At 37.2% G+C, this 19,683-nt stretch overlaps 1 protein-coding gene across 1 annotated transcript; it reads right to left on the bottom strand.

Annotated features, from left to right (window-relative positions):
• Nucleotides 1–467: 467 nt before the first annotated feature.
• Nucleotides 468–19,677, bottom strand: LOC107267525. The gene is made up of 9 exons (XM_015739361.1): nt 10,698–19,677; nt 10,239–10,384; nt 8,661–8,843; nt 8,357–8,564; nt 8,160–8,284; nt 7,958–8,097; nt 7,466–7,731; nt 7,155–7,302; nt 468–6,953 (listed from the first exon to the last, which is right to left on the bottom strand). The coding sequence occupies exons 1-9, from the start codon at nt 10,877–10,879 to the stop codon at nt 687–689; spliced, it is 7,665 nt and encodes a 2,554-aa protein (XP_015594847.1). The 5' UTR covers nt 10,880–19,677; the 3' UTR covers nt 468–686.
• Nucleotides 19,678–19,683: the final 6 nt, after the last annotated feature.

The following is a 19,683-nucleotide window of genomic DNA, read 5'->3' as shown; positions in this document are numbered from 1 at the left end:
TTGCAATGTACCGTGTTGAAATATAAACATTTTTTAATCGGAAATCCGTCCGATAGATCGAGGCTCGTTATTATTTCGTTACCACTCAAGGTTATCCTAGAATCGACAAAACGTATCTTATGAAATAAGTCATTATATTTCCCGACCAAATTTTAACACGTAATATAATTATATTTCTTGAAAAATATTTCACTGAAACATTAACCTGTTATCCGTGATGAAGTATGGAACAGAATATAAAATACGTAACTCCAATTTGAATTAATTTTAACGATTGGTTCTGGTTACTTTAAAGAAGTGCAGCTGCGCGTTACGAGTGAAGTGCATTTTCTATATATGATGAAAGGTTCATTGGCATCGAGTTCACCCTCGCATTTTCGATATCGACAACAAACTTACCGCAGCATAAACGTACGCTTTTACTTCCCTGAAATGAAAAATATTTTTGCGGATGAAGAAACAGGATATGACGTATAATCAATTTTTGTTTATTAATATTCTTTAAACATCATCGTGGGACAATGTGTGCGTACGGATAATATTACAATAGGCTGTTAATGCTTGATGGATATTTGTACATAAATTTATATATACGGTATAATAAAAATTTATTATTAATGTTATGTTAATGATTTAAAAGTAAAAAAATAAATAATTAAGGAAAAGTATTTGACATTGTTATATAATTAATGCCTGTGAAAAATGCGAGCTAATCCAGATATAAAAGCGAAAAACTTGTTAACATGTGTAATGACAGTATTGAAAACATTATGGGTAATTTTTCTTGTCGGAGATAGATTTTCAATAGTTTCGTTTTGCTTATTTTTTAAGGTATCGTTGAATCTGCCCTGAAAGTCGTCAATAAAGCTTTCTAAGGAATTTGTCAGATTTCCGGTCTTTTCGAATGTCTTCGTCAGTTCGGTAGCAATTTTTGGAATGACTTCCTCCAAAAAGGATGTTGGTGTTGAATTTTCAAGTACTTCCTCAAAATTACTCGTCTTTTTCGGATCATTATCTTCGGTAGGGCGAATCGTGGTTTTGAAAATATTACTTTTTGGGTGTTCATACGGCATCACCTTATTTTCGAGAATTTCAATCGTATTAGGATATGTTGAAAAAGTGTTGTCTTTGTTCTTTGTCTTTCCCATTTTTTTCAAATACCAATCTATATCTTTTTGAATTTTCTCAAACTCCTCAGCGTGCTCCTTCCGCTTTGCAATGTAATCCTGAAGATGTTTTGCATTATGCTTAATGTCCATAACTTCCGGCCAAACTTCGTTCATGCCACTGTTATTACTTTCTTCATTTCTAGTAATTTCGTTTCTTATCTCTCGCCGATGTCTGCTTCGTTTGTGACTTTTTACCGGTATCAGCATCAGTAATTCGTACTTGCTGGAGCCAAGTGCGTCATCCAAATCCAAAGAATCAATATCATCGTCGTTACTAATCGAGGGTCCATCTTCATCCTGATGAAATCTGACTTGGATTCCATTTGGATATTTTTTGGGTAAATCAACCAAAAGATCCTGATGTTTATTTATGAAGTCACCGTCGTCGTACATTTTGACAAAATGATTTTCCGAATTTCTCAAAGATATTCTTCCAGACTGATCCTTGTAGTCTTGGCGATGATCTTCGACTTCCTGAGAATCCTTTCTCACGTAACGTGGACTTTTTCCTGTTGGGTTCATATCTTTATACATTCTTGGGTCGTATTCCTTGTTCGTATTCATTTTTGTAATATCCTTCCAATTATATTTTCCACTTTGAATAATATCATTAATTTCATACTGACTTATTGGACGATGCTCGATATTTTTTCTAAAGGACACAATTTCAGGGGAAAATTCTCTTGGCGATTCTTCAGATCCAACTTCCTGTGAGACATATTTATCGTACTTGGGACTCATGTGTTTTCTGCTGTTACTGTACTCCGAAGACTTAAGATTCTTCTTGGAAACGTATTTCTCCTTGATCTCAACATTTTCTACAGGAACGGCTTTGTAGTGGTCCTCCTCTTTGACCAATTTGAAGAGTCTGTTTTGATCTTCTGCTGAAGATTCACCCGAGTCTTCCTTAAGGCACATATAGTTACATTTTCCACGTTCTACGTTTCTTTCTTTTCTTTTCGATAATTTGGACTTTGAAAATAATGGTCGCCATCTCATTGAAGGTTCTTCGCTTGGCCGATTTGAATCAGCCGCCAAATATCTTCGTACACGAACGTTACTTTCGTCATTTACGTCTGAATGATTCACAAGCGTCGCTTCGGACTCAACGGGGACGGATTCGTCTATACGATTTTCGTATTTTTCGATTTCCGCAATTTCCGCTACTGGGAATGCAGCCTTTTTCACTGTTTCTATAGGATTTTTGTAATTTTCGAGATATCCTTCAGTTTTTAGGGATTCCATTGTCTGCGGATGTCGTTTATTCGAGTAGAATGCTTTTGGAATATGCTGGTCCATCGCTGCAGGATTTAATGATTTATATTTCGATGTTTTTTTAATTTTTTGATTTTTCTTCGAATTATATTCCAACGATTCACTTTCTTCGCTATTCTGCGCGGATTTATCCTTATCTACCATGCCAAGGACAAAGGATAATGGACTGTCAGAATTTTTATACTTCTTCGAAGGCGATTTGCTGGTATTTATATAGTTCTTTTTGTTATATTTTTTCCACACTTTTCCATTCTCTTCTAAATCATCAAGCGTATCCTCCGTTTCGTAATTTTCATCGTGAATTTCCAATTTAGGTTCTCCACCTTTGTACTTTGAAGCATCAATTGCGAGTAATGGACGATTCAGATTTTCTTTTTCATCCTCATCTTGATGATTGCTTTTCCAGTATTTTAAGTCATTTTTTTCTTCTCTTAAATTTTCTTTCGCATGACGAGGGATTTCGTATAAATCTTGCAAATCATTGTGGTCCATTTCTATATTCAGATGATCATCCTTATATTGTTTTTTGTTATAATATTTTTCTAATTCATAGGGATCGTTTGTCCAAAGAAAGTTATCATTACTCTCTTTCAAATAATTATTTTTCTGTTTGGCAGATTTCCTATTTACCTTCAATAAACTTTCTTCGAATATTTTTGGATTCTCAATGCTCTCCACAATAGCGTAATAAGATTTAACCGGTTGGAGACTATTTTCCAAATTTTCTTCATCGTTCAATTCTTGTTGCAGTGTCTTCTTCGAATTTTCAAAATTATTATCGGTTCTCAATAGATCCTCGTAATGCATTATTTTTGGATCTTGAAAAGTATGAAGACGATTCTCCACGCTTATTCTTTGCATTCTATGATCTGGCAGAGATCTCGTTATTTCAACTTCCGGTATATATCTTCTTTCCTGGACATTTGACTCGGCACTTTCTTCTCTTATAGAACTGTAATCTATCGGTTTGTACATCATTATATAAGCGAGTTTTTCTTTATCGGCAACGTCTTGAAGATCCTTATGATTCTTCATTTCTTCCCATATTTCCCTTCTCTTAAGATTCCTTTCCACTTCGCTGTCGCACTTGCTTAAAGCTTCCAAAAGCTCCTCGCGATATTGCTGCAAAATCTTAGCTCGTTTCGCCCTCAATTTTTCTTTCAACTTCTCCAATTTTTCCGCTCGTTTCCTTTGGTACTCCTGATACTTTGCATTTTCCGTCGACTTCAATTTTGCAGTTTCCATAACCTTCTTTACTTCTATTTTTTTCATCTCACTTTCCTTCCTCAAATTCGTCAAAGCTTCCGATTTCGCTGCGGCTTTAGTCTCGTATGCTTTTGCCAAATCTTCAAAACTTGTAAGGGTCTTCGGCTTTTCTTTGGTGCTATCAACTTTATCATTTTGGGCAACGACGTCATTCGTATTTACATTTGTCGAACCCACCGGTTCTACTTTTTGTGACGAAGACTGGTTAATCTCGGCAGCAGTTATTTCAACTTGCGGTCCATTACCGATGGATTCTTCTGTCATTTTCCTAGGAGCACGGTTCTGTTCAATATTAATGTCTTTATCTGATTTCATTTCCTCAATCAATTTAGCTGTTGCTTCGGATGGGAATTTCTCATCAACTTTTGATTCTTCCTCTTGATTGATCTGTCTTTCCATTTTTACTGTATCTGTTCCAGTTTCTCTTGTTGCTTCAATGACTTTATTGTCCTCGTTCTGATCTTGTATATTGGACAGGTATTTAGTATTATCATTGTTACTGTTGTGTTCTGTGTTATCGATGCTAATATCGTTGACTGCTGGTATTACTGCAGGATTCGGAATAGAGTGAGATTCCGTTAAGTGCTCAGATACTTCAGGCACTCGAACCATCTCCAACGTTGAAGTCTTCTCAGACGCTCCTGCCTCTCCTTGCAAATTTGTTTCCATTTCCTTATACTCTTCTTCAGATTTCTCACGAAAGGTACTCCCTACTTTCGGTTTTTCCACGATTTCGACTCTAGGATCTTTACTCTGTCCAGTGTTGATTACGCTGGAGTTTTCATTTAAATTGTCCGTCACTGCGGACTCGGAATATTTATTCAACCGTTTAACTTGTTTAGCTGGAGTCTCTTGTGTTAGTAGAGCTGGTTCTTCGTGGGTTTCTTGAATTATTCCAACTATTGGTTTTTCTTCAGTAACTAGCGGACTTACTGAAAGGATTTCTTCAGCATCCTGCATTCTCGGGGACGCTTGAACGACTTCCGCCGTTCTTGAATTTAAGTCCATTCCTTTTGTATCTTCGTCTTCGTTAGATTCAGTTATTTCTACATTGTTCTGCAGCGTGGAATCGGTTTCTGGGGTTATGAGTTTCTCTGAGTTATGAGCATTTCCAGCACTGTAGAGATTTGCGGGTTCTTCGAGATCGCGCCTTTTTCGGTCATTTTTGGATTTGTAATGTTTACATTGATCGGCCCATCTGCCACCTCGAATCACTCTGCATTGACAATCCTTTAAATTGTCATCGTCTTGATTGATCATTTCGTTATTGAAGATAGAATCGAGATCACTGATTTTTCTTCTGGTTCTTCTTCTGTTTTGCTTTTCCTCTGTGCTCTCCTCCTCATAGATTGGTTCCTCCTCGGATTCTTCAGTATTTCTGAATTGCATTGATCCGAAATCTTCGTCTTCCTCTTCCTCTTCAGATTCTTCGACCTTCACTCTTTTCTTACTGCTAACCTGATCTTTATTATTCCTATGCGAGGAAAGTTCTTTTCCATTTTTAGAATCTTTCTTTAATGACGATTTTAATTTTTGCTTTCGTTTGCCCAATTTCTCTCCAGAGAAATCTACTTCAGGCTCGTCATTCATTACTTCGGAATTATCATAATATTTAAGCAGCTTCTTCACTGTTGTTTCTTTCGCCCGTTTATCCATATTTTCGTCCAGATGATTCTCTTTCACTATCTCTTCAGCAACTGTGTCGGTAGCTTGGATTTTCGTATCGTCCATTCCTCCGAATCCTTTCTGCAGAGATTCGGCTTCCCACAGCTCGCCATAATCCTTTAATTTTTCATTAATACGTATCATGGGCATCCTTACGTTTTCGTAAAATTCGTTTGGTGCATGATCGAGTCCATCGGTACCATCTTCTACCCACGTGTCATCCGGTTCAGCAGTTTTTCTAGAGGGCGTTCTGGTCTTAGACTTCGATCTCTTCTTCGATTTCTTGAGAGATTTTTGATCAGTCGCCATATCATCGTCATCCTGAATATAGTCATAATCATTTTCAATTTCCTCCGATGAAGTCCCAGTGTTGAGGAAAACATCGCCACGAGGAAAGTTTGCCGAAGGTTCTCGTTGCTGAAATCCAAAGAAATTATTCTCAATACTGTCAATATTCTTGGGATCAAAAATACCGGCTTGAACTTCTTTTTTAGTCAGGGCATCCTCCTTCTCCTTCTTTCGGTTTCTTCTTTCCATTCTACGTTCCTTCGCTTCTTCATTTTTTGTTCTTTTTTTGAAAATACTATCCCGTCTCAGTCCTAAAGGATCCTCCCCAAATAATTTATCCAAATCTCTTTTGAATCTTTCATTTTTATATTCGTCTTTCGTTTCCCTCATCTCCTCAGGATCATAAGGTGCATCCTTCTCAGGTCGTTCCTTATTCGAACTATCAGCATTCAATAACTGTAAAATAGCACTTAATTGATTTTCAATCATTAATTTTGGAAGGATCATTCTTTTAGTCTTTTCCGATTTCTGCAATTCGTCCTCGAGAATGTCTTCGTCATTATCTGAATTAGCAGCCGTCAAATCGGATATTGGACCATTAGAATGTTCCTTCTTCAATGTCTCAATTTGTGCATTAGCCTCCGTTTTGTCGAGACTCTTCATGGCTTGTTCTACTTTGGCTATGAGCTTGAGTGCTTCAAGTGCTTTTTGAGTATCCACGTCCTTCGAATCTTCTTCTATTTTTGAATTAATTTTTTTCTCTTCAAAGTCCAAATCCATTTCTTCCTGTACTTTCTTTCGATTCTCATATTCGTTCAATCGATTTTTATATTCTTCTAATTTAGCCCGTATTTCTTCACCGGAGTCATGTCTTCCGCTTGCTTTCAACTGAACAATCGAAGTCTCATCTTCAAGCGTATTATCCTTCTCATTACTCTCATCGTACATTAAGAGTCCTACGCGTCCCTTTGAATTAAGAGATTTTCTTTCCTCGTTATTATTATCCCTTCTCTTAAGTAATTTTTCAAGTTTTTCAAATTCCTTCTTGGCATCGATTTTTCGAAATTTTCTCTCATCCTCTTCCTCCTCGCTGTGTCGATGCTTTCGTTTCTTCTTCTTTTGCTTTATCAAACTTTTCCTTTCCTCCGTCGAATCCGCATACAAATCCTGATCATCCTCGTCCTCGTGACCAGCATCCTCCTCGAGCTCAGCCTCCTCAAGCCTTTTGGTCAGTTTCTTGAGCAACATTTTATCGATGCTGTCATCCTCGTGACTCATACAGGACTTGACCTAAAAATAAAAATAAGATTTAACCGGAAATGGTCACTCGCCGCAATGCTGGATTAAAATTTCACATTTAAATGTCTAAGTAGCTCTGTAGGTTGTGTGTGTAATTTCACAGTTGAGCAACCATTAACATTTAATCAGAGATTAACGCGTTACACAGGCGGTTTTATTGCGTGGTGAGGATTGTGTCAGAAAAGTTCTAACCTTCAGACCAGGAACAACCCAGAAACCTATCCCTCCTGATGGAAGTTTTAAGAGCATGCCTTTGCTGCTGGGTACAACCACGGGATTTAGTTCGGGCAAGTCCTTTTCATTAACAAGACTCAGGGGTTCGTTATTGAGTAGTACAGTCCTACAAAAAAATTCATGATCTTAAAATCGTATTATATATGTATATCAAATAATTCGAATGAATTATAAAAAAATTATTTTCTTTTTATCATCTAATTTCAAGATCCACATTATTCATCTTGCGGATAACAATAAGATAATATTCATGCGCCACTCATACTTACTCAGCAAACATTCTATTCGAATTGTCATATCCTGGCATCAGTATGTACTTGTGCATCGTCTTAATCTTCAGGCCCTTCAGGCTGGCCACAATCTTACTAGGTGTCAAGTTCAAGCCAAAGATGGTTAATGAGCCTTTTTCGTACCTCGAAGAAGGTCTGGTACATTGACAATAAAAGTGAACATGTGTCTTATTTCCCGATGTCACTTTCAGGTCCAGAACTTCACGGCCCACCAGAGTCTTGTGAAGTAAGGATACCCAGTAGTCCTGAATTACATTCAGAAAACCAGTCAACCAAATTTCTTTCAAGTTAGTAAATTTACAATGTAATCATTTAAGAGACTGAAAAGTGAATAGAGGAGAAGGAAATCGTCAAGAGGACTGAAGACTCAATAATTTTCTCTTGTATTTCTCAAGACCTTTGTACACGAGTATAACTATGTCGTAGTTCTCAGGCGTATGCTACGTGAATGATATACGCTAAGAAACTTACTGGAGTTGGATGAAACAAGTTTGACGTGTCAGGCTGCCTCATAAAAACTTGAATTCCAAGTTTAGCAGAATTTCCGAGTCTTCTGGCCCAAACGAGGGCACCCAAAAATTGTCTCTTGCATTCCTCAGATTTGGACTCGGCTGCAGGTAATAAAAAAATATAAATAAAAAAATAAAAAAATATATCACAAAATCCGACTGACCTATCCAAAGTGGCTTCCTCGCAATGGAACGGCCAACAACTTTATAAAGAGCGTCTCTCTCCGCAGCGAGATTATCTTGCAAAAGAGAGACACCATCAGAGTCCAAAGTGATACCAGCTAAATCTCTGAAATAATTGAATTCTTAGTGCTCGGTCTTCGAATAGAAGTTATTTTACAGCTGCCATGTCGAAACTCACGGATGCCAGGTTATTGCCGAGAGCGCCGGTCCTGCCGAGTTCAGATAATCCTGAAGATATTGCAGTTGCTGTTTGCTCTTAAAGGTGACTATATCTGGTCCAGCTATCAGACTACTTGAATACCTTGGAAAAGCGTCAAGCATATTTCGCAAGCGCAACACATCCTTTCCAAGATCATTGCCAGGTATGTCACATCGTGTTTGACATTCTAAAATAACACAAGACTCAGAATTATAAAATTATTATTAATTTCAGATAAAAAGCTGATTCAACGACGATATGAATGAGTCTGCGTTTGATGTACCATAGCCCAATTGCCAGCTCATGTTGTATCCCATGTGATCACTGAAGGAGATGAGATCCAGGGCGTTTCTAGGATCCCAAGTTGGAGGTTGAGAACCACTGTTAGTTTGTTGGGGTGCAATGCACGCTATCACCTCAAGTCCCGCCTTCTCAGCCCACTGCTGTACCAGAACCCAATGCGCCTCTGAAACCGGAGTAATTGCCTCGTAAAGCAGCCTAATTACTCCAAGAAAGTCTTCAAGCTGTGCATGTTCTCGAAGGACTTCCTTTTAGTAGATAATTATTAAATAAGGCAAATTATTGCCAATCCATAAAACTCTATGAAGGTTCAACGGCTAGAAATATTTGGTACCAAAAAGTTCATCACTCGTCAATTTCTGCGTGCGGTCCCCTTTAGTAAAATTGCAATGGTCATATGGCTATGCTTCAGTTCCAATGATTTGGGCTCTTAAGGGATAATTGTAGCTGCTGCAATTAAAGGGACGATTACTATCCAAAGGGAGGTTATGTACGACGAAGACATTCGCCATGACGTTACACCGGATGATGAGAGTTATTTCATTGTTACAGCATCATAACGCACATTAGCTACATGCATGCAATACTGGATGGATAATGGAAACATCTTGTCGTAACTTTAATGATCTCGTAAATATCTGAGGGAACGAGAAGAGCGCGCATCATTGGATATCTGGCACGGAGCAAATAGAAATCTTATGTCGCCTGCGGAAAGACTTCGAGTACGTGTGAAATTGAAATATTCTTAGTCTAGACTCTAGTCGATGACAATGCTTCCTGGATATGTTTATAAAAGGTGGAATGCTGGCGAGGCTCTGTCATAAGTTAACCGAAATTCTAGCTAGCTCATATCTGTGTTAACCTATTTTAAAGCTTCTTCGAGGTTCACCTAGCTGTACCTTGTTTTTCAATATAGGCACACAGAAACCGTACGTCGTTTCAGACTTGTTCGAGTAATTAGGGTGAGTAGTAATCTAGGAGAAATTCGAGGTACAAATAGAAGTTATTCGTTAGGGGGTTGGTGTAGGGTGAAAGGCGAAGTGGAACGGACTGAACCTTCTCTGTAACGTTACTCGCTTAGTATAGTATATCTTTAGATTAAGCATTGTTTAGTTTAATCCAATGTGGTAACACAGCGGCTTGGGTAAGTAACGCTTCAGCATAGCCAGGAAAATTAGCACAGCCTGGGGTACCTATTTCCGGCAATGCACGTGCATTATTATGGCCGCCGGATGAAATTTGGTGCTGTGAATTAGAAGTGGAGGAGCGCGGGGAGTTAGTTGTTTCTCAGATTTAAAGGATATCCGGAAAATTTGAGCTAGTTTAGAATCCCTAATTAAAATTGACTTTAATGCTACAGTAACGTGTTCGTGTATATTACTGGCTCGACGTTCGAAAACAGCTGTCAATGCTGTAGTAATATATATTAAGTAAAAGTCTACGAGAGGAGTGAAAATTATAAATTAGATAATAAGAGTTCCAACAATGTTTATAGGTATCTATCCTGGCGTCAAGTCCGAGATTGAGTTTCTCATTAACTTTTTTTCTCTTTTGTTCTTACCAGAAAATGTGTAGTCTGGATCGCTCTTAGCATCCTGAGGAAAGAGGGCTCGCTCAAACGTGTATGAATTGCTGTGCGATCCGCCAAGGCGGACGTAAGCTGGTGCAAGTCCTCTTGCCATATTGGTGCTCCTTTCCGTACTCGAGCTGGAACATCCGGATCTTCTGGATTTTCTCGATTTAGGAATTTCTATTTTTTTTTTTATTTCCACGCCTCTTTACGAGATGGGAAGGAATTCAGGCGATATGCACAGGGTGCTATGTATATTGCGTCATCTCAATGGGTACGATTCAATTTCAATGCGACTTGATAGAGAAATGACTTCCGGCAAATGAGATTCTACATATCGCGAAAGGCTATAGCTATCCGCTATGTTGTTTTAATTGATGTAATTTTTTTTTATTTAAAATTATTTTTTACAATCTTTATCATATTTACGGCTAATTCGTTGCTACTTACGTGAGTACGTCCCCGGTAAGTAGTACAGCTGGATCCAGAGTCATGCTGAGAAATTTCTCGCTGACTATTGCTATAGGCTTTTTCACGTTCACCGTAAGAATGGCATCGTCGGCCACGATGATTCTCATCAGGAACGTAAGAACCAGCGCGACCATTACACATGGATTCTCCATGCTTGTCATTTTTATTATCTATTATATTTTTAACGCTCTTCTCTTATGCTACAAGCACTTCAGATATCCCATATTATGAAGAAAACCCAAGTATACGCTGTATATGTTGCGTTTAACTTCTGCCGGACAAAGTATAAAAATTCTACTAAAACGTTCACGACCCTGACGTCCTCACGGACTGAGAATCTTGATTGCACTGCTCAATGACCCATGGAAAATAAAATGACGCCCAACTCGGCGCACGAAATATGTTTGTCGATCTAAGCAATTCTGACATTGGTATTTTAGACCGTTGCGTAAGGCACAATCGGTATCTAGGTTGACGACTCGCGTGTAATTTGCAGACTCGACGAAACAAACATGGAAGCTATACAGTTTCTGAAAATATTATTCTTGCTGAATAGTTTTGTCGTGAAAAGAAAGAATTTGCAAATTCAAGGAAGGAATTTCGGGACGTTGTTAAATCAAGTACAACATGCGTTTTGGTAACATGATCGATTTATTTCTTTTTTTTTTTCATTATGCTTTTTTCCTCACGTTTCAATGGTTAGAACTAAATAACATAAATGCATACTTTTTGTTATTTTCCTTTTTATTTATTATTACTCGTAATATTACTATAGTAATAAGAGCTATAACGGTGTGGCGCGCCCCCGCAGTGGCTTTTTACTTTTTCGTCAGTTTCCTTTTTTATTTTTACTCTCTCACTCTCTCTTTCTCATTCTCTCTCTCTCTCTCTCTCTCTCTCTCTCTTCCAATAATTCTGACTCTCACTCCCCCTATTTATTTATCTCGAAGGAGAAGAGTCTTAAAACGGAAATACTTTGTGGGTTAAATAAAACGTAGACGGATGAAAAGCTCGATTACCGTCTATCATGGATACGCTCGATTTGATTTGACGATCGAGAAGAGTAATAATTACAAAAGAAATTGTTTCTTTTTTTCTTCTTTAATTTATTAATATTCATTCCTCAAGTATAAGTGGACTGCGGGTATTGACGAAAACACCCGAAGCGCACGTATCCTTCCGAATGCAAAGTTGTCTGACGAACGAACAAGAAGGCGCGTATCCACTTGATGTATTTTACACTTTGTAAAGGAAGAAAACAAAGAAAAACGAGGATGAATGCAAAGTGGAAACCATGCCCAGGGGCGTGTCTTGTGTTTTTGGCACCCCTCTACGCAGGGCCCTTCTACGAAACCGTGTCGATGTGTATTCGTGTGTAATCGTGTGTGCGCGCGTGTGGTTATGTGTGCCGTGTTATAGTGTCGACCCTTAAAATCTAGATTATTTCATTTTTATATCAATATATATATATAATATATATATATCTAACAACAATATAATATTATCATCATCGTCATCTTCATCGTCATTTTTAAATGTTACATAATATTATGTTCAACAACAAACTCGTTCTTGCTTTTTATTCCTGTACCAATATTTTTTAGCCACTACGCACGCTACTTTATACAAGGGTTTTCCCATTTTGTTATTCACCATTTTTTTCTCTTTAATTTTTTTTTTTTTTTTTTTTTTTTTTACGTCGCTCTTTGTATTTATCCTTTCTCTCGCATTCTTGTCTCTCTCTTTTATTTTTTTAATATCTTCGCTCTCTTGGTTCAAACCTTCGTCTCTGTCTCTTTGCAATTTAATTATTTTTTTCCCCCTAACTCCTGAGCAAGTTTCGTGCGATTTTTGGGCACAAGAGAAACGATAAAGATTTCTCTAATCTTTTGGGTGCTTTCTAACTTTATTCGCGAATATTCATCTGGTTTTAATGTTTCTTGGCTTTTTGGGTCCACGACCAGTCTAATTGTCATTCGATAGCTCGGACAGTTTTCGATCGTCAGCGATACTGCGACCTGCTAATAATTTCATGCGAACTTCAAACCTTCTTCAATAACCTTAAACTCCTGTCGAAATTTCGCTACGATCGAGATTTCTGCATGGAATGTTACGTGATCAGTCGTGTGTCGTGACGTGTTTCGCGATAAACAACCTTAAGCTATTGGTTTTTATTTTCATCACTCAAGATTTTTTTTTTTTCTTTATCGTCTTACTCCCTTTTTCTTTCTTCAAAGGCTTGATAATAACATTATAGGCATCGACAGTATTGCTTCTTGTTTATCGAATATCCGATCTGCTGACTGAAATTTTCGCAATACGAACGGGCGTCTCGAAGAAACTCGTAAGAATAACGTCAGCGGTTGGATATGCAGGCGGATGCACAAACGCTCGACAGACCATCAGCCATATGTAGAATTGCAAATTTCGTTGGAAATGCGAGCGATCCAGTTTGCAAAAACCATATCCTAAAAATCGCACAAGTCCGCTCAAGGACGATGGTACGCGAATTTGTTTGACCAAATGGCAATCGAAAAAAAAAAGAACAATCTTTTAAATCATCGCCAATCATACGTATGCTTTCCCTCCATTGATTATCACTTAATTTTTGAGTTTTCGTTCCTTTTTGGTTTTTCATTTTTTTTTCTTTTCTTTTAATTTAGCACTCTCACGTACAAAGCTAAAGCCTAATTATTTTATCTCACGGTTTCAATATCTCTCGCTTATCCACTAACTTTCTTCATCGTACCTTTCGCTACTGTATGTATATATATATATATATTTATGTATAATATTTATAATAATAATAATAATAATAATAATAATCACCATCATCACCATCATAATCATAATTGTCGTAATAATAATGTTAATAATGTTAAGTATCATTATTACTTCATAATGCGTTGTGTCGTTGTCTCTGAATAGTCATTTTGGTTACGAGTGACGCCCCAGATATTCTGCCGGCTCGAAAGATCCTCTCGTCAATACTTGTTGTCGTCATATTTTCTTTTCTTGCTTTTTTTTTTTCTTTTATTCTTCACACCCCCGACAAACACCGTCAAGACGGAATCCCTCTCTAGCCGGAAGAATCATGTTTGCGATGCAGTTGGAATTCCTTTTTTTTTCATCATTTTCCCCATTTTCATCATTAATTAACGTTCGCTCAAAGGATAATATTACGCACGCAATTAAACACGGGTGTAGATATAATAGGTACTATGTACATAGAAAAATTCGTGTTCTTCTTTTTTTTTACTATTATAAGGTATTCCCTTCTTTATCTCTTTTTTTCTTAATTTTTCTTTTGCTTTCGGCGCATTCAAAAGGTAACACCTGGCCATTCTTGTCCCCCCTCTGTTATCTCGGGTCTAACAATGCTCTTGTCAATGAATCCTACAGATTGGTAAGATCGATCAATAAAATGTTTTTCATTTTTATTTTTTATACGTCACGTCCGGCCTAGCCTTGGTATAGGACCGCCTTGAAACGCGCTGTTATTTTATCTCTATTTTTCTCTATTTTTTTTTTTCATTTCGCCTTTTCCTTCTCACGTCCGACGAAAATTTCATACAGTGTCACGTGGACACGAACGATAATGATTTTGCTCGAATGATAAATGGGTCGAGATTCTCGTGAAAGGAGAGAAAGAAATAAGGGAATTATGGTAAGAGTGAAAAGTATGGGAGGAAATAAAATTGTAGGACGTGGAGAGAGGACATGGGGGACGAGATTGAGGAAAAAGGTCGCGCTTATAGGGAGAATCGACTTTTTTACGACGAATCGTGAAATAAAAGGAAATTCGCGAAGAGCATTGCGCAACGTGACGTGTTCGATGTTCCCTGCCGTTGATAATGGCAGTCGGGATTTGATTTTATTGGCGTCAAGACGGACCTACAGAGGGGGGGATGGTATTTTATTCTTTTAAATTGGAATCTACGAAACACATTAAGTACGTGCAAGGTGTATATTCTCTCTCTCTCTCTCTCTCTCTCTCTCTCTCTCTCTCTCTCTCTCGCTCATTCTCTATCTTTCTCTCTCTCTTACTTTTTTTTTGTTGATATCACGTGCCACGTTGCCGCTCAACGGCTTAGGGTGGCTTAGATAAAGAATTGAGAAAAGCTTCTCGGTCGTGGACATGGTAGGAGAAATGTTCGTCAGTTGACGTCCGTGGTCCAAGTCGTCGATAAAGAAAATTTTGACTGGCTCGATTCTGCTTCTACTTCATGGTTTAAAGGGGCATAAAGCGACGTCGAAGTGATTTTACTTTATCATTTTTTTGCTCCCCCCCAAAGAAGATCAAAGATGGACTCTACAAGATGAATCCAGAAAATTCGATTCGATTGGAATCTAGAGATAAGATTCAGTCGTTTCCGATCGATCGAGAATTGATTTCTGAATGGTGGCGATTGAAAGCCGATATAACAATCGAATAGATATATTCGACGAAACCTCCACGGGACAGCTATCTTGGATAGAAAGTATAGAGAGTAATTAATCTTCAAATTTTTTTTACACGAGAAGATATAATAAGACCAATACTACAGAGCGTACCTTAGACGCTTGATCAGTCACAATCAATATGATCCAATTAAATTAAATTTTCATTAGGTCGAATCAGATCGGTTCTTTTTATAAGCTGATTACGTTATCCTCACACAGGTGGTATTACTGTATTGGTATCATTAGAATATTGAGTATCAAATCCGTTACTTTCCATCTAGTGTGAAGGAGATTCTCTTCAATTGCGCATGCGCTCTAACAGTTATTACACAATACATCTATTTCCGTATAAATCTGTACTTTTGTCTTTATTTTTTTTCTTTCACGTGTATAACGTTCAAACGTCCATTGTTTACTGTGTCGCGGGCTGGTGCGTACTGAACGAGAATTGCAAAAGACGTAGACGTGTTATTTAGCATGTAGAAGATTCGTATGGGTTATATAACGTGTTTTAGTAGACGAGTGTGTTTGCACCCAAATTCCACGGCTTTGTGATTCCGATAGTAAAGAGAGGGAAGGAATGAAAAAGAACATTAGAGGAAACCAAAGGAAATCGAAAATTGAAGAAAAAAAGAAACTTTAGAAATGGGATACTGGGTAACGATGAAACGTACAAAGCGAAAGAGAGATAAAATTTCTTTAAAATATTCTTGCAACAGGTATAAATTTTTTTACCATGACGTATTTCGTAATGCGTGTCAATAATAGCGTACATCATTAATTTACGTTGAATATCGAGAAACAACAACAACACACGACATTAACCAGCAGTAACAGTAGCAGCAACATGGCATTGCATTTATCTATGCACGTTATGTAACAGACACACACGCATTATGTATGAATATCTAGGCGAACGCGCTTTTAGGGTATACGTTTTATTTATACGTAGTTACAGACGAGATAGTCACTTTACTGACTTAGCTAATAAGATTAGAACGAAGAGAAAATTTTTATTTCAACTTTTTTTTTTGTTCTCGTTACGGGGAAACTTGGAAATTTAGATAAATGCGTTCTTCGAGCTTTCGCAACAGGATATCATTTCTTCGTATACGTACGTCAAGATCGTCGCTATCCGATTAATATATTTTTTTGTTATTTCGAAAATTTTTTTATCTCGTCTTATAAAGACTGCCTTTTTGAATAGTTTCATATGCTTGGTGGTAATTTGAATTTTATTATTTTTAAGGGTAGCGAGGTCACTTGGATCGTACGTAGCATAGGTGGTTGGGTCTCTTAACGTCACACTCACAGTAGATATAGTTGAAGATGACATTTTATCTAAATTTATCTGCGTTACACACGTAGCGTAATAGTACAGAACAGTAATCGTAGGCTAGATAGATTAGTAACATGCATCGTAGAAACATCGAGGGTTGTGAGATTAGTGGGAGTTAGAAGGGTTACGTAAGCTATAGTAAGTAAGTATAGTATGTATAGTATAGTATAGATAAGATACAAACGAAGTTTAATAGAAGTTCCTGGATAAATAAGGTAGCGCAAGGTGCGATTAATACTAGAAATTATTATTTCCCATAAGTACAGACCGTTCCGAGATAGTCGGGAGCCATCTTGGTTTTCATTACGTAAAAACCTGACACGTTTTTCTTTAAAAATATTATCATAATATCAAGAACGAATTATAAGTGGATTTGAATGAAGATTTTTCTTGTCTTTCTTTTCTTTTTTTTTAATTAAGCAATTTACGAAAAATCATTAATTTCGTTTTTGGAAAATAGATACCGACTATCGTGGATCGGTTATATAGCGCTCATCCTTTTTCCTTCATATATAAGTATATAGTAATATGATGAGATCGATATATATGATATATCCGAGAAAAAAGAATGCGATTTTTCGTCTAATTAAATATATATTCTCGGGTTTATTAAGTAATTGACTTCAAGTATATTATTTCAGACAATTCAATTGTTTTGTATGTAACGTCGTGGAACGAGAAATACACGGGTAAACGATTTATAAGGGATGATCGTTAAGATGTGAAAAATTGGAAATGGGGTAGATGGGATTACGGAATAGTCAAACAGACTTTCCAGGGACGTTTAAAGCGTCTTTATCTAAACATCTTATCATAGAAAAATTGATCATATAGAGAGAAATAACGCGACTCGACTTACATATTTTACGAAAATTATCGATTATATATTTTCACGATATTTACGTTAAATATGATGAAACTTAATCAGATCAATTGAATAGATTCGTAATTAATGTTGGACCAATAAATTTTATAATAAAATATTACTCCTTTTTTTCTCCTGTTTCATGAATATATATATAATATTAATAATGACACGTGAAATACGTGAGAAATGTTCTCTTCGACTGAATAACTCTCGTAAAAATTAAGTCGAGCTCACAAGACAAGAGAAGCCGCAACGTAGTAGATCAGCCAACAATGACAGGCAGACAAACATACAGACGTGTACAAGATTTAAAGACGTATAGACAGAGAGACATGCAACATTAATACACGAGAGAGTTAATAGCATTTCTTATGCACACCGTGATGATACGTAAAGAGTGTTTCTTAGATTCTATATATAGGGTGTTCGAGTAAATTTGCATTTGGGATTGGCGTTAATGTCTACCTTAGAAAATTGAAGAAAATCAATTAAAAGTATTTCCTCGATTTTATAGGGAGAGACAATAATATGGTCTAGATTGTTTTTGAACACCCTGTATATCTCGTAGTCAATGATTCTCAGGGTTTTTGTGTTTGTTGCTATGGTGATTCGGCGGGTAATCGCGAGATCGTTCCCACGTTAGTACTTATACGTACGTCATTGTTAGAATTTTTCGAAGTGTATCCTTACATGATATTAAGTATGAAGGTTACTTGTCAAAAAAATCTTTTTTTGATATTACTGTATAATCAGATAATTGAGAGCACGATTGAATTTTTGTTTATTTTACAGATCGGTATGGTGTTTGGTCGTCATCAGACAATGGTAAATTGGTAAAATGATTTTATTTTTGAATCTTACGGTATCGAGACCAAAGTCGGATATACGTATGTTGAACCGGAAGTTTTCTGTAGGAGTTGTCAGATTCGTACTTTTGATTTACAGAGGCGAGCAAACAGCAAAATCATCGAGATACAAAGTAACAGGCGAGATACTTTCAAAATCGTGGGAACGGAAGATTTATTGATTTTATATTTTGGAATTTTTCTTTATTTTCAAAATCGATCTAAAATCAGGTAACATCCGTTTCCGCGATCTAGTCGTACTCTGACAGAGTGCGCATTAACATCGAGAGAAATTTTGGAGAACGGTACGCGATAAAATCGGCGAGCTTTGCCGATTTCGCGAACGTTATGCACATCGACGACATTGCAAATGGCGACAGACACATTTTTGTATAGAGAATAGACACGCTAGTGGTATGAAAATAATAAATAAATAAATAAATAGAAGTGAATACTTCTATCAGAAAAGTGTGCATTACGTCACGGAATTTGGATTACTGAAGGGTCGCAATTTTTAAGTGAAAATTCGAAGATTCATATTCGCGAACCGAAAGGATCAGTTTTTCGCAACGATCGGAAAGCAATCGCGAAATGAGAGAAGAATCTCGTATTGTTTTTTTAGCGAAGAAAATTTTTTTTCCCGCGAACATGTAAAATTTCCTAAAAGTTCGGTGGACCGTGTGTGCGTGTGGGTAAGGTGCAGATTTTGAAAGTGGGATTTTCTAGGTATTATGAGAGAGTTTGTCAAATCGTACAAATTTCGAGGTGGGTTTTTGAGGACATCGAAAATAAAAAAATACATTTTTTTTTTCTTATTCATCGTCCATACAAAAACGGCTTAACACATTTAATTCTTTCCATCCTTTTTTTTCCTTTCATGTTCCCCACTTCTGTCTTCCGTTTACTTATTATCATGTTCTCTCTCTCGCTCTCTCACTCTGTCACTCCATCTCATTCTTTCCTGCTCTCTCGCTTTGCTTTTGTACACACGCAATATACTACTATCGCTTATTCGTCTTTGATACACATTTTAAGGTTATTTCGATCGCCACATACGTCACTCGTACGCACGTCTCAATTCGTCAACTTTCTCAATGCGTTACTAGAATTACATTCCGTTATCGCAAGCACGTCAAACGTGATGTACACATATGTATCTATGTACGTAAATATATATATATACATATATATCACACAATTTGGGAAAGTACCGCGAAATCCTTGTATTAAGCACGAATTCGCCCTCGTTGCAAATCAGTTTATTTCCACTCGCGTGCACGTAATACCGAATCCCCTAAGATTTTTCGTAGAATCGAAGAGCAAACTTTTGCGTAAATCTTTGGTAAAATCCAAACACTGCGATTGGGCGAGAGGTCGAGAGAGTACGTAATTAAGAGTGAACTTACTTCGCAAGAGGGTAGCAGGCAAGGCGGTAGAAGGTTTGTGGGACGTCGGGGGCGGGGGGGGGGG

This window comes from Cephus cinctus, unplaced genomic scaffold, assembly GCF_000341935.2.
Source record: "Cephus cinctus unplaced genomic scaffold, Ccin1 Ccin1_scaffold0407, whole genome shotgun sequence".
Taxonomy (NCBI): domain Eukaryota; kingdom Metazoa; phylum Arthropoda; class Insecta; order Hymenoptera; family Cephidae; genus Cephus; species Cephus cinctus.
This window is presented reverse-complemented; position numbering and strand designations above follow the sequence as displayed.